Source organism: Aspergillus flavus, chromosome 2 (assembly GCF_009017415.1).
Source record: "Aspergillus flavus chromosome 2, complete sequence".
Classification (NCBI taxonomy): Eukaryota; Fungi; Ascomycota; class Eurotiomycetes; order Eurotiales; family Aspergillaceae; genus Aspergillus; species Aspergillus flavus.
In genome coordinates, this window is record NC_092409.1 from 2,408,303 (window position 1) to 2,422,933 (window position 14,631).

Sequence of the window (14,631 nt, forward strand, 5' to 3'; positions counted from 1 at the left end):
GCAAGAGTCGAGCTGACCATAGTATTTTGAGCAGTCAATCCTTCACTTGAGACAAGGCTGAACTAGCGCAAGACTTATAGATGATTCGGGCGCTATATATAGCAAGCTACTATATGGGTTACAAATAATATAATGCCGTCTCGTCGTTATCGTCGCGTCTGGACATGCGATAGTTTTTTGCCAAAAACGGTCTGGGGAGCTTGGACCAGGCTTAATCTCCACGTGACTTTAATTAGCCTTATCGGGCTAGAGGATATTCCCTGCAAGCGCCGCTAATCTCCGCACGGAATAATGCTACTGCGGCGCCGATGAATTTTTTTGTCTAGAGGTATACTATCAACATATTCCAATACTTGGAATACAACCATATTCGAACGGCGCTGCCTCGTCTCATCGCCATCGCTTCCAAAGATGGTCGCAGCGTCGTCAGCTTCGCGGGCAAAGCCCGTGAAGCGTGTGAAGAAAGGAACGGAGACGACAAAGAATTATCGGTTCGAGGGGTTTTCGCAGCGTGTCGCAAAGCTAAAGATTGATCCGATTCACCGTGTGCGCCGGCCGAGTTTTGGCGAAGATGAAGGAGACGCCAACTCATCACATTTCCGATCAGCATTCGATCACTGGACCGAGCTGAACCTGTCCGACAATTTTGCGCAGTTTGCCCGTCGAGTTAACCCGCTATGCGAGAGTTTGGTTCAGATCCTGTACCATGAGGAAAAGATAATGAATTTGTTGGTGGAATTCATTGAGAAGAGGGATCATCTGTCCATGGAGCCGCTCCTCAGTCTCCTCGCCCAGTTTGCCAGGGATCTCGGTGTGAAGTTTGAGAAGCATTTCGCCACCTCGGTGACACTCGTGGCCTCTGTCGCTGCTACTCACCCTGAGGTTGAGGTGGTCGAATGGAGCTTTACATGTCTTGCATGGATTTTCAAATTCCTTTCCCGGCTCTTGGTTCCGGACCTAAGACAGCTTCTTGGCATCATGACCCCGTATCTCGGAAAAGAGCGACAGAAGCCATTTGTGGCACGGTTTGCCGCAGAGTCAATGTCATTTCTCATTCGCAAGGCGGGATTAGTTTATTATAAGAACTCTACACCTCTTCAACGTGCGATCTCATTCTTACTCGACGATTTGCATCAGACGGCGGTGGACAATAAGAATGTCGAGATATATAAGGAAGGGCTCATGGCCATGTTTTCTGACGCTATAAAGGGTGTCAAGTATGGTCTCCATTCCAATGGCACTGATATCTTCAAAGCTATTCTGGAAAACATGTGTACGGATGACGACCTGCGTAGTAGCTTAGGACTGGATGTTGCAAGCGGCATCCTGACCAACATCATCCATAACACAACTCCCGACACTTTTGAGCCCATAGTGGACACGATAAAGTCGCATATTGAAGCTCGTTGCCGGAAGGCTGACAAACGACGCGCTATGGCATGCTGCCGCTTAATCTTCGTCTGTGTTTCTACTCGCAAGGGCTTGCGAGTGAAGAACTGGAAAAATGTACACCAAGCCTTGTTACTTCTACTGCAATCCGCCGCCGCTGCGCCTGGTGCGTATGCCGAGGCGATCCCTCAACTTCTCACTGCGGTGGCATATGCCCTCCAAGTTTCTCCTATGGATGAAATGCTGCCATTTATGCGTACGATTATGGAAACCGTGACAAGCGACCCTCTTTCGAACTACTTCCTGTCATTCTGCGCCACTTTCTCGGAATGGGGCGCAGAAAGGTTTCATAGCGTGATACTTCCTTACTTCCAAAAGTGAGAGCCCCAAGCTGCACATCTTCTCATTATTGGTCACTAATTCTTTAATAGGTTTGTTAACACTTCGTGGAAGGAGCAGGAATACGAACTTTGTTTGATCTTGCTTCGGTTGAATCAAGCCGGCTGCATCACTTCAGAAGTTTCGAAGCCTGGTTACATCTCTTGTCCAGCACCCTGGAAGGCCAAAATCAAGAAGACTTTGAAAACCCAGCGTCCCGGGGAAACGGAGGTAACACTTCTTAATGCATATTCGAAGCTTCCAAGTGCCCTGTCCTTGTCCACAGAACCTTCTCTCCTCCCCGAAATGACTCAAAGTCTCCACGATCACGTTTCTCGTGCACTGGAGATTAATGAATCTGAACCGTCTTTGTCGACCAAGTTTTTCGTCGGTCAGGGCTTCAAGACTTATGTGGAGCTGGCGTCGATCTGCGGCGGAGTCGACTCAAACCTCTGGGACCAGATCAGCAACGTTGCTTCCACATATTCTCGCCTTCCCGTTTTCCTCGAGGCGACCCTGGCCTATGTCTCAGCTTGCTCCAAAGAACTTGATCTGAACAAACCTGCCCTGGGTGATTTTGCGGATGTCTTAATCACCAATCTTGCTGGACCGTCCCACGAGTTGAGACTGGTATCCCTTAAGATTCTACGAGAAATTGTTCAGGCTTCGGGCGATGACACTTCCCCTATATCTTTGGCTATTCAAATCGAAGAAAGCCCCCTTACACTACAGTCCGCCAGAGAGCTGGCCATGCACGTACGTAAGATGGCTATATCTTATCCTCAGGTGGCTTCGCGGAGATGGATGTCTAGGTTGATCCCGAATTTCTTGTTCGGCCTTTTTTCAAAGAAAATGGCTCCGTTGTGGGATGACTCTGCTGCAGCTTTGAAGTCGATCAGCGAGCACGCAGATGGAGAGAAAATCGTTTCGGATCTGGCTATCCAGTGGCTTCAAGAGAGAGGTTCCCCAGCCTCCGCCGAGGACACGGAAGATGATTCTAACACGGACTCTTTCGTGTCTGGTGATTACCAGTGCTTCAATGCAGCCAAGGTGGAAAGTGTCAGCACCACAAACTTCGAGGCCGCTGAGCCTATCTCCATGTTAACACAGCGGCTCGAAAAAGACCATCAGTTTTCGGAGGTTATCCCAGCTGCCCCTCGTACTCAAGCTTTACGTGTTCTTAATGCTGCGCCAAACATCGCCGAAAAACGGTCGCGCCAGGTTGTTCCCTTGTTCTTGTCGTGGGCAACACGCGATGAAGAAGATATCCCTTCAACGACTGATCTGAAGTCTTCCGAATCTAGCTCGTACATTCCTTGGGGATTCCATGATCGACTGGCCTTCCTTGGTCTTTTCGGTCAGTACTTAAACCCCCGTGTCCTGTTCAGGGCTTCCGAGGTTCACGATGCACTGCTTGGATTGCTGTGTCATGGAAATTCCGAGATTCAGAAGGCTGCTCTCAAAGCTCTCTTCACTTGGAAATCCCAGGGTATTGTGCCATACAAGGAAAACCTTCTAAATATTTTGGATGAATCGCGGTTCAGAGACGAGCTCTCGGCGTTCGTTCAAGTTGGCGGGGAGGATAGTATGATCGAAGAAGCACACAGGGACGAACTCCTCCCTGTACTCCTCCGACTTCTCTATGGACGTATGATCTCAAAGGCTGGTGCAAGCGCAAGCCAGGCTGGGCAAGCAGGACGGCGAAAAGCAGTCCTGAGAACCTTGGCCCAGTTGCCTGACAACGAGTTCCAGCTCTTCATCCAGATCTCATTTGGCCCTCTGGGCGACGTCCACTTGGTCCAAAATAGTGAAATTGACCAGGAAGTGTTCACACGAGAGCTGGCAAGTCCAAGGAGGCAAATGGGTCTGTTAAGAATGATCGAAACGGTTTTTGAATCACTACAGAGCAAGATGACACCTTATGCAGAGCGGTCTATGGAAGTTGTCCTTTACTGCCTGGTTCGAGCATGTCGTGAATTGGAAAAGTCGCAACCAGAAAATGTGGCCGACTCGCAAGAAGGCAAACTATTGACAGTGTTGCGTAATATACGGTCTACATGTATTAAATGCCTGGACCTTATATTCTCTGTCTCGCTGGACCGAGACTGGACACCTTTCGTTCGTGTGATCTTCAACGAGACAATCAACCCTAGACTCGAAAACTTTGCGACAGAAACCACCCAAGGTGTTTCTAGTCTTCTTAGACTGTTCCATACCTGGGCCACTGCCCCCAGATCGTCCTTTTATCTTGTCCAATACAATGATGCCCTTCTAATGAAAGTCGTCGACTGTCTTGCTGTGGACTCCACCCGTGATGAAGTCAAGGTGTTTATTATGGATGAGATCCTAGTACCATTAGTCGGACTAGCCACTGGAAAGGAACTCAGAGAGCAGGAGGAAATGAGCGACATTCCTGCCGATGAAATTCGTTCTGTGGTTTTGGCACCTTATTTAGACCACACCCTTTCTCACCTGGGTAACTTGCTGAAGCGAGGCCCTTCTCGACCAGTCTTAATATCTGGCGTTCAGACTCTTTCTCTAATGGCTCCATGTGTTGAATCGTCCAAGGAAACTTCAAGCTTGGTTAACATAACCACATATCTTCTCCGTCAGCCCCCAGACCGCGTGTCCCCCAAGACGAAATCTGGCCTTCTGCGCATCCTCGAGCACTTTTTACCTCTGTACGACCCCAAGGAGGATTCGGAGCTCTTCCAAGAGGTGTTTGATGCAGTTTCCTCCATGTTCGATTACTTCAAAGATGAGGCGAACCGAGAGGTCTTGTCTCGGGTCTTCTCTGCCTTTGCCAAGCATGACCCCGAGCTCGTCAAGGTTGCTGCTCTTTGTGAAGACTTGAACTCGGTCTCTCGAAAGAAGCTAGAGGTTGACTTTGAACGTCGGTTGCAGGCTTTCAGAGAGATTAACGATGGACTCTGGGAGAAGTTCAATGCTAGGCAATGGCGGCCGGTTCTCTACAACATGCTCTACCATGTCAAAGACGATGAAGAGCTTGCCATCAGATCGAGCGCTTCATTCGGACTGAAACGGTTCATGGAAAGGGCTACTCTCGCTACTGACAAAAACGTGGAGGAATTCGAGCCCCTTGTAAAAGATGTTTTATTCCCTTCATTGCAGAATGGAATTCGGCAAAAATCAGAACTAGTCCGGATGGAGTTTCTCTCAGCGCTAGGTTACTTCGTCAAGCTGAATCCTGATAGACCTAACGTTCAGGATATGCATGATCTACTTGTTGATGACGACGATGAAGCCTCTTTTTTCAATAATGTCCTCCATATACAACAGCATCGCCGTCTGCGAGCTCTACGACGTCTGGCTGCCGAGGCATCAAAGGGCAAACTTCAGGCTTCAAACATTAGCACAATTTTCATTCCCCTTAATGAGCATTTTGTGTTTGATGAAGAGGCTGACGAGGCTACGCACAACCTGATCGCAGAGGCAGTTGCGACCATTGGAGCACTTGCGGAGTGGCTTGACTGGAACCAGTTCAGGGCCATCTTCCGTAGGTACAAGGGTTATATGCAGAGTAAGCCAGAGATGGAAAAGAACATTTTGAGACTTCTGGGTAGGATGTCTGACGCCTTGACCACTGCAATGAATCAAATCAATGTGCCCAAAGCGACGACCGAAGACCAAATGGAGGGAGTTGAGACTTCAGTGCCCTCTCAATGTACTTTGGCCCGGACGATACCTTCTACCTCCAAGGTTGCATCTGAGCTGACAACGAACTTTACGCCCTTCCTGACCAACTTTGTTCACCATAAAGATGAAGCACAGATGAGCTTGCGTCTACCAGCTTCGGTGACAACCATCAAGCTTTTAAAATTGTTGCCAGAGCAAGACATGACCATTCGCTTACCAGCCGTCCTTCTGGACGTCTGCAGCATTCTTAAGAGCCGTGCGCAAGATTCCAGAGACACTGCCCGGAAGACTTTGAACGACATTGCCCTGCTGTTGGGTCCTGTGTATTTTGGCTACATACTCAAGGAACTCCGAACTACCCTCACGAAGGGTTACCAACTGCACGTTCTGTCTTTCACTGTTCATTCTATGCTTGTAGCTACGACAGACGACTTCAAGCAAGGGGACCTGGATTATTGTCTGGCAGACCTGAGCGCGGTGGTGATGGATGATACCTTCGGCACTGTTGGTCAGGAGAAGGATGCAGAGGACTATGTGAGCAAGATGAAGGAAGTAAAGAGCAACAAGAGTTATGACTCTATTGAACTCTTGGCAAAGAATTCCACCATTGGGAATTTGTCGAATCTGATTAGACCCTTGCAATCGCTCCTCAAAGAGAAGCTTACCTCCACTATTGTGAGGAAGGCTGACGAGCTTTTGCGGAGAATCGGTATTGGTCTTTTGAGAAACCCAGGTGCAGAGAACCGTGACATTCTGATGTTCTGTTACGAAGTCATCAAGGAGTCATATCAGGAGCCGGTGCAGACTGCAAAGAAGGCTTTATCTGCTTCAGAAGAACACTTTCTGATTAAGCTTCATGGACCAAAGCGTGGTGAGAAACGAGGCACCACTTCTTCTTACGCTTACAAGTTGACTCGCTTTGCCCTTGATGTCCTTCGCTCGGTCTTGAGCAAGTTTGACTCACTACTCACGCCAGCCAATGTGGCTGGATTCCTTCCTATCATTGGCGATTCGCTGGTCCAGGGGCAGGAGGAAGTTAAAATCTCGGCCCTTCGACTGCTGTCTACAATGATCAAGCTTCCTCTTGCTGAGCTTGATAACAACTCTCATGTGTATCTCACTGAGGCTGTCAAGATTATTAAGGAGGCGCCGAGCACAAACACTGAGGCTGCCCAAGCATCGTTGAAGTTGATTGCGGCCATGCTTCGGGAGAGAAAGTCGACAAAGCTCAGGGATGGGCATCTCTCATATTTGTTGCAGCGCCTCACTTCTGACATTGAAGAGCCAGATCGTCAAGGCATCACCTTCAACTTCATCAGGGCTGTTATGTCTAGGAAGTTCGTTGTCACTGAAATGTACGAGTTGGTGGACCATATTGCCACCATGATGGTCACCAACCAGACCCGCTCTGCGCGTGATCTAGCGCGAGGTGTCTACATTCACTTCCTCATTGAGTACCCCCAGGCTAAGAACCGGTGGACAAAACAACTGGCTTTCCTGGCCAAGAATTTGGAGTACAAGCATTCGGAGGGTCGTCAGTCGGTCATGGAAGCCATTCATACTCTGCTGTCGAAGACTGGACAAGAACTCGCTCAAGACATAATCGGTACATTCTTCTTGCCAGTGGTCATTGCCATGGCGAATGATGATGCTTCAGAATGCAGAGAGCTCGCAGGAGCTTTGCTGAGTCAATTCTATAGTAGAGCAGACAGTGAGACGATGAAAACCATGCTCGTCCCTCTGCATTCCTGGCTGGAACAAACAGACAACTTGCTTTTGACCGGCACTGGACTACACGCTATGCGAATTTACTTTGAGGCGGAAGACACGACGAAGGAAAAAGAAGCCCGCTTTGTTAGAGAGCTTCTCCCTTCAATCATGCAGCCGGTCCTAGAAGCTGAAGATACTGAAAATTGGCAGACGCTTTATTACGCTCTCCAGCTCTACGCAAAGCTCTGCAAGAGCGTGCCCGCGATTGCGCTCGCCAAAGAAAGTGCCACGAACTGGACTGCTATCCGGGAATGTCTCTTCTACCCGCATGCCTGGGTCAAAACATCTGCTTCTAATCTTGTTGGAACCTGGCTTGCGGACTTGGCCAAGTCGAATGCCACTAGTGGCTACAGCTCATTGCCCTTGGAAAATGCCTCTGGGTTGGCCCTGGACAGAGACGCAATGCTACAACTGATCCGTGCCAGTGTACGCTGCCTTCGAACCCCGGCCGTCAGCGAGGAGCTTGCGATGCAAACCGTTCGAAACATCATTTTCATTACGCGTTGCTGCGCTCAGAATGGCCTCGAGTTCTCTCGCAGGGGTGACAAGGCTGCCGAATCAGATGCTAGCGACAGTGAAGAATCCGATGACGAGAATGAGGAGGATCAGCCGGCCGACTCAGCGAAACCCGCTATCCGTTATATCTTCGAAGAGGTGTCTTCTGTACTGCGTAGGGAGCTTCTTACTACTAGGGCAAATTCGTTGATCCCGAAGACCGCTTCCATCGGTCTTCTGGCAGCTCTTTGTCGCCACCTTGACGCAGAGCAGATCCAGCCATCTATCCCTATCATCCTCATTCCTCTTCAGCATATGACTGATTCTTCCATCCCTCCACCTCGATCCTCTGATCCGGTCTTCAGAGAATCGTACAAGGCTCTTGTGTCGAACTGTCATGAGGTATTGGACCTCATCCAGAAGAAGCTGGGCACCTCAGAGTTTGTGAAGCAAATGGCCCTCGTCCAGGAGAAGATTAAGGAGAAGCGTGAAGGCCGTCGCGTTAAGAGACGCATTGAAGCAGTGACGGAGCCTGAGAAGTTCGGACGCGAGAAGAAGCGGAGGAACGATCGCAAACGTGATAAGAGAAAGGAGAAGGGAATGGAACATCGCAGCAAGAGACGAGGATGGTAAGAGACGTGGAATTCATGATTGTACATGTTCGCATACAGGTTTATACAAAAAAAAAGGCGTTGAGCGGAGGGTAACGGAATAGATTATTTGCTGTTATAGTACAAAATATATCCATGAAGTTATAATAATAGTACAGGTCGCAAGAGCAGAGTGTATATAATGTCACAGAGGTATCTAAATCGGACAACCAACAACGCCTGTATACCCATGTGTTTCTAAACCAGCAACTCTATGCAGACTTTTTGTAGCGCAACTCTTCAAATGCAGATATTCAATCGACAGCCAGTCTTCTTTCATTATCCATTAGAATCCCACGTCGAAAGGGACAGAGAGATTAAGGCAACTGTCCCTGATCGGACTTCGCCTCCTCGCCCTCCTTCGGGGTCACTGATCCATCATCCCAGAACTCCATATCTCCTTCCACATATCCCCGCTTCAGCTTATTACCCTGCTCGGCCAAGATATCCTCCAATGTCGTCTTCTTGTCGTAGAAGATATTGAGGTGATCGCTGATGATGTGACGATTCTTACAGGACGGACAGCGGATCACGACCGTCCCGCGGTGATAACCCTGCTTGGACATACGGTGAGACGAGCGCTCTCCGCACGGCTTGCATGTGAAGGTGATTTGGTAGGCTGGTTCTTGTTCCCGGCGTTTTCTGTTCTGTTCTTCGTTCTCCGCATCTCTGGCCGCGTCCGCGGCCTGATCCGTGAGAGGCCTTGCGGAGCTAGAGTTGTGACGGAGTGTAGAGGCTGATACGGAGGTTCTGCCCGACGCCCAGGAAAGTGCGGGAGATGATCGGGTGGAGCGGTTGATCAGTTGTGAGAAAGGTCTAGATGTAGGGCGCGAGATGGCCGTTCGGGGAAGAGAGCTCTGGATGGCACGGAAGCCCCGAGGAAAAGATGTGAATGAGCGCATGGCGAAGTCGTGAAGGCGAGTTTATTAAGCCGATATAAAAGTCGGCAATTTTAAGTGTCAGTTTTTGGAATTGCTGGCCCAAGGACCTAGTATAAACCCGCAAGTTGAAGGAATAGTCGTGAGAATGGCAGAGGGCAATGACGGAGAAAGTGTTCAACTTGCGCCGGAATTTCAGTTTTTCCACCTTCTCTGGCCTCCGCGGCATCAATCTGCAGTACATCTACTCCACACTCGTTTTGAAGAAGCGCAGAGACTGCTGGAAGGAGCTTATCTTGGACGGTATCTTCTTCATTTGAGGTTTACAAAGCCCCTATTAGGTCTAAATCTCCACTCAATCTGTGTTCACCAAAGTCCAACTGCTCCGTTGACTGCCCCGCGCGCACGACCAACACTGAGGAAGTGGATGGCAAAGTGCCACTATAGCGGAAGATGTCTCTGAGGGCAAGGCAAAAGATCCGGGCTCCGCGGAGGGTAAGTTATTATTCCCGATTCATAGTAATTATCCCGAACCTTTAACAGGTGAGGGAAAGTTCTACGCCGCCGTCGACAATACTTCGGACTATGAAAGCTATCGAGTGGCACAATATCGAAATGGCTTAACTAACCGACGATGTATTAGGGTCTCAACACCAATAAAACTGACGACTTTGAAACCAACTGGGAGGGCTTATCGACGTCCTTGAAGAAGATCCATACGAAAGATGCGTCCAATCTCTCTTTCGAGCAGTTATACCGGAATGCCTACAACATCGTCCTGATGATGCGCGGGGACGAGCTATATGAACGTGTCAAGAAGCTTGAGCAAGAATGGCTTGATACAGAAGTACAGAAGCGGGTGACTGCGGCAATCTCATCTATCCTACTCCAGGCGAAGGACCAAGCCGAAATTCAGGATCAAGAAAATGAGCGGAGGGATACCGGGGAGAAGTTCTTAAATGTGTTAAGGGAGGCCTGGGAAGATCACCAGATTTCCATGGGAATGATTACAGATGTGCTCATGTACATGGTATGGCTGCGTGCTGATGTGCCTGATTGATAAAAGTTGACCGTGTTGTTCTAGGATCGAGTCGTTTCGGCAGACCATAAGAAACCTTCGATCTACGTCGCATCCATGGCTTTGTTTCGTGACTTTGTGCTACGATCTGCGGTTCGTGCCGATGCAGAGTCGATGGTTGCCGATGTGCTCAAATCTACCGTGCTCTTTATGATCCAGCTCGAACGGTCAGGGCAGATGATAAACCGGCCACTGATCAGGCATTGCATTTATATGCTTGAGGGTCTCTATGAAACGATAACTGAAGAGGAATCATCAAAGCTTTACCTAACTATGTTCGAGCCGGCATTCATTGAGACGAGTAAAGTCTTCTACAGGGCAGAAGGACGGCGGCTGCTAGAGACGGGAGACGCTGCTACATTCTGTAAAGCTGCCTCCGACCGCATAGCGGAAGAAGGGGCGCGTTGCCTCTCAACACTGTCACCACTGTCGGAGCCGAAGATTAAAGACGTACTAGATAAAGAGCTGATCGGCTCAAACATTGCAGAGGTTATTAACCTGGAGGGCACCGGTGTCAAGAATATGCTTGACAATGACCGCATGGATGTTCTGCGGAATGTTTATGTGCTAAGCGCAAGGGTAGACAGTAAAAAGACCCCTTTGACTGCTGCCGTCCAAAAGCGCATAGTGGAGATGGGTGATGAGATTAATAAGTCGGCAGCAGCAGCAGCACAAGCTCAACCCACTAAATCGGCAGAAAAGACCGCCGAGGGTGGAAAGAAACCTGCGGAGAAGCCTGTGAACCAGCAGACAGTGTCCGCTATCAAATGGGTCGACGATGTCTTAGGGTTGAAGACCAAGTTCGACAAAATCTGGGAGGAATCATTCCGGTCCGATCCGACGATGCAAAGCGCCATCACGACGAGTTTCTCAGAGTTTATCAACTCAAACACGCGCAGCTCAGAGTATCTGTCGCTATTCTTTGATGAGAACTTGAAAAAGGGCATCAAAGGCAAAACGGAGACTGAAGTGGATGCTCTTCTGGACAACGGCATTACCCTTCTACGCTATGTGAAGGACAAGGATCTCTTTGAGGCGTACTACAAGAAGCACCTATCCCGGCGTCTTCTGATGAAGCGCTCAGTTAGCATGGATGCCGAGCGGCAGATGATATCCAAGATGAAGATGGAGGTCGGAAACCAGTTCACGCAACGCTTAGAATCCATGTTCAAGGACATGACGGTTTCCGAAGACTTGACTGCTAGCTACAAGGAACATATTCGGGGGGCAGGTGATCCCGACCAGAAGCCCGTTGATTTAGAAATCAATGTCCTTACGAGTACAATGTGGCCCATGGAGGCCATGTCTAGTATTAAAGGCGATGAAGTTCAACTTCCTTGCATCTTCCCCAAGGAAATTGACCACCTGAGACAAAGCTTCGAACAGTTCTATCTCAGCAAACACAATGGCCGGAAGCTATCATGGCAGGCCAGTATGGGCACGGCAGATATCCGGGCTACGTTCCACAGGTCTAACGGCAAGGTCCAGCGGCATGAGCTTAATGTCTCCACCTATGCCATGGTAATCCTGCTGCTTTTCAATGACGTCCCGCAAGGCGAGTCTCTCACATATGAAGAGATTCAGGCCCGGACAAGGATTCCAGACCACGATTTAATTCGCAACCTACAGTCGCTTGCAGTTGCACCAAAGACACGGGTCCTGAAGAAGGATCCCATGAGCAAGGACGTCAAACCTGCAGATAGATTCGTCTTCAACAACGACTTCCAGAGCCCGTTCATGAAAGTCCGCATCGGTGTTGTCAGCGGCAGCGCCAACAAGGTAGAGAACCAAGACCAAAGAAAGGAAACTGAGAAGCGAATGAACGATGAACGCGGTGCCAGCATTGAAGCTGCTGTTGTGCGAATCATGAAGTAAGTGGATTCAATTCGATCCGTACATCTGGTTATAAAAGAAGCTAACTACGTTCTAACCATCTAGACAACGAAAGACACTGGTCCATTCCAAGCTTATGAGCGAGGTCCTAAGCCAATTGTCCGCCCGCTTCGTTCCCGACGTGAACATGATCAAGCGACGTATCGAGAGCTTGATCGACCGCGAATACCTCGAACGAGTCGGAGAAGACCCGCCAACGTATGGCTACGTCGCTTAAACATTCTTTAGCCACATCGTTTACTACACAGAATGACTCTTTCTGTACAATTGCGTACCGACTTCTTTATCCTTTCTTGGGCGTTGTTATTCGTGTGCATGGACAGTGATTTGGGCTTAGCGGTCAGGCGCAACGGCGGATATTGTTCATGCTATAGATCATGTGGCGTTTTTACTTATTCTGTCTTCTACTGCATTCTCGGAGAATCTTGAAATACTAAATTAGGGTTATGAAGGATGACGCTCCGGCTGAGCTGAGCGATGTATAGAGTGATTGATCGCAACAACTTCAACTACAAGATGCTACAAGAGTTCATCCCCAATCCGAAGTCCAACATAACATACCTAACATAAACAAGCACCATATGCATTCTATAAGATCTGAAATGCAGGTATCACAAGTAACCCGAAACGCCACCATGCATCAGCAACATGTATACATGCATTCCCCACAACCACAACAGAGAACCCAAAGAAAAGAAGAAGACGCCAATCCCCACCCATCTCACAACCCCGAGAACTAAGGAATCAATCGAACTAAAGAACCTCCACCTCCCCCCTCTCCCAAGCCCCCCTCACCCCCTCCCACCTAACAACCCAAACATCCCCCATGCGCATCTCCGTCCCCACCGTCTCAACCTCCACCCCATCCCCAGGCGGCACAACAACGCCCACCCGTTCAGCAAGGCACCTCACAAAAACCACCTCCCTCCCATCCGGCCCCTGCACCATACTAACGCCCCCGGCATTATCATCTAAGCGCCTCAACTGCGCCGGAAACGAGGAAAGAAACGACGCCCCGAAATGCCCCGCCAGCAGCGTCTGATGCGCGCGCAAGAAGCCCAGTTCCTGGGTCGACAGCGGCGAGGGGTCGGTTACGGCGGTTAGATCGGGGATGGAGTCCTCGGGTTGCTGATCAGGGTTGTTTTGGGAGTCTGGATGTTGTTGTTGGGAGGAGGCAGAGCTGATGCGGAGGAGGTAGTGCATGCTGTTTTTTGTGAGTTTTGAGAGGCGTTGGCGGAGGATGGAGCGGAGGAGGTATTGGGTTCTGGAGAGGTCGGTTTGGAGAATTGAGAGCTTGAGGTTTAGGGTTGGGTTGTTGCTACTGTTGGTGGTGGTGGTCGGGTCCGAGGAAGAGGCGGCTAGGTCTTCGATTGTTTCGATCTATATTGTTTTCGAAGGGAGTTGGGTCAGGGTGGTTTGTAGGATTGGGGGGTTGTTGGTGGTTTACCTGGTTGCGGACTCGCTCCATCATTCGGTTCATCAGGGCCTCCGGCCATGGGAGGAGCTCCGACACGCCGCGCTCGGCGACCCAGAAGCGCGTGAGCAGCTGGTGGTCCAGTGCGGCGGATTCGGGAGTAGAGACATCGTTGCGATCAACGGAGGCAAGGATGTCATCGATATCCATGGCGGGGGGTGTAATTCATCAAGCGCCGCGTAGCATTGGGGCGGAAGAAGCTCGATGGAGTGGAATAAATTGTGGAAAGCGGAGCGGAATCAAAAGGCGGCGGCGGAGACTAAAATTAAGGTTGCCTCAGGCTACTCCGCGCAACTATATAAAGTGGGTTATCTTGACTACACAAGTACGTGATATTCATGAATATTACTCGAGCACACGAATAAATTCTTAAGTTATTTCATTTCATTCCAACAAAGGAAATTATCTTTTAGTTCTTAATCCCCCGGCCTTCCCATTAGGTGTCAGTTCACCGACGCGGAGTTTGTGTATGTACAGCTGCATTGAGCACTTCCAAAGCTATTAGATCTGCCCGTTTAGGGTGATAACTTTCGGGGTCGCTGTCGTGCATGTTGAATTATCGCCCTTCTGACGAGCCGTACATCAATATGTACATTGTACGGCGAGGAGTTGGGTCGCTCCCTCGCTTGTTATACAAGAAATAGGGAGGTAGGATTAAAGACAATAAGGAAAAAATAAGGAAAGATCCAAGAAGAGGAACTGCCAGTTGGTGGCGTGGTATCATAGCGATCAGGCCCAATGCAAAGTCGAAGGGCGATTAACGTAGGAAAATCGTTCAAGACATAGGAAATAAGTGTAGGGCCAGTGGTCGGAGATGAAGGAAAGAATCGGATCCGCTAAATGAAAACAAAGTGCCGGGCTGGTGAGAGGTGCACGGCGCAATAAAATGGTAGAGTCAAAAGTTGCCTTGTCATCAATGCAAAATGCTGAAGCTCTATAAACCGGGCCCAGAGAAAGAAACCGAAAATA

General features: G+C 49.4%; 4 protein-coding genes across 4 annotated transcripts; 2 read left to right on the top strand and 2 right to left on the bottom strand.

The window, feature by feature from the left end:
* Window positions 1-411: 411 nt before the first annotated feature.
* Window positions 412-8,322, top strand: F9C07_2225589 (down-regulated in metastasis-like protein; the record flags this gene model as incomplete). The annotated part of the gene is made up of 2 exons (XM_041289578.1): window positions 412-1,766; window positions 1,821-8,322. The coding sequence occupies 2 exons, from the start codon at window positions 412-414 to the stop codon at window positions 8,320-8,322; spliced, it is 7,857 nt and encodes a 2,618-aa protein (XP_041142607.1).
* Window positions 8,323-8,403: 81 nt separating this feature from the next.
* Window positions 8,404-9,352, bottom strand: F9C07_2277330 (DNL zinc finger-domain-containing protein). The gene has a single exon (XM_041284672.2). It carries the CDS (start codon window positions 9,239-9,241, stop codon window positions 8,657-8,659), a length of 585 nt encoding a protein of 194 aa, XP_041142608.1. The 5' UTR covers window positions 9,242-9,352; the 3' UTR covers window positions 8,404-8,656.
* F9C07_2128071 (cullin protein) lies at window positions 9,353-13,939 on the top strand. The gene is made up of 5 exons (XM_071509099.1): window positions 9,353-9,712; window positions 9,861-10,247; window positions 10,302-12,166; window positions 12,234-13,568; window positions 13,636-13,939. Exons 1-4 carry the CDS (start codon window positions 9,671-9,673, stop codon window positions 12,403-12,405), a joined length of 2,466 nt encoding a protein of 821 aa, XP_071363723.1. The 5' UTR covers window positions 9,353-9,670; the 3' UTR covers window positions 12,406-13,568; window positions 13,636-13,939.
* Window positions 12,942-13,939, bottom strand: F9C07_2207125 (GINS DNA replication complex subunit Sld5; the record flags this gene model as incomplete). The annotated part of the gene is made up of 2 exons (XM_041289568.2): window positions 13,636-13,939; window positions 12,942-13,568 (listed from the first exon to the last, which is right to left on the bottom strand). The coding sequence occupies exons 1-2, from the start codon at window positions 13,810-13,812 to the stop codon at window positions 12,942-12,944; spliced, it is 804 nt and encodes a 267-aa protein (XP_041142610.1). The 5' UTR covers window positions 13,813-13,939.
* Window positions 13,940-14,631: the final 692 nt, after the last annotated feature.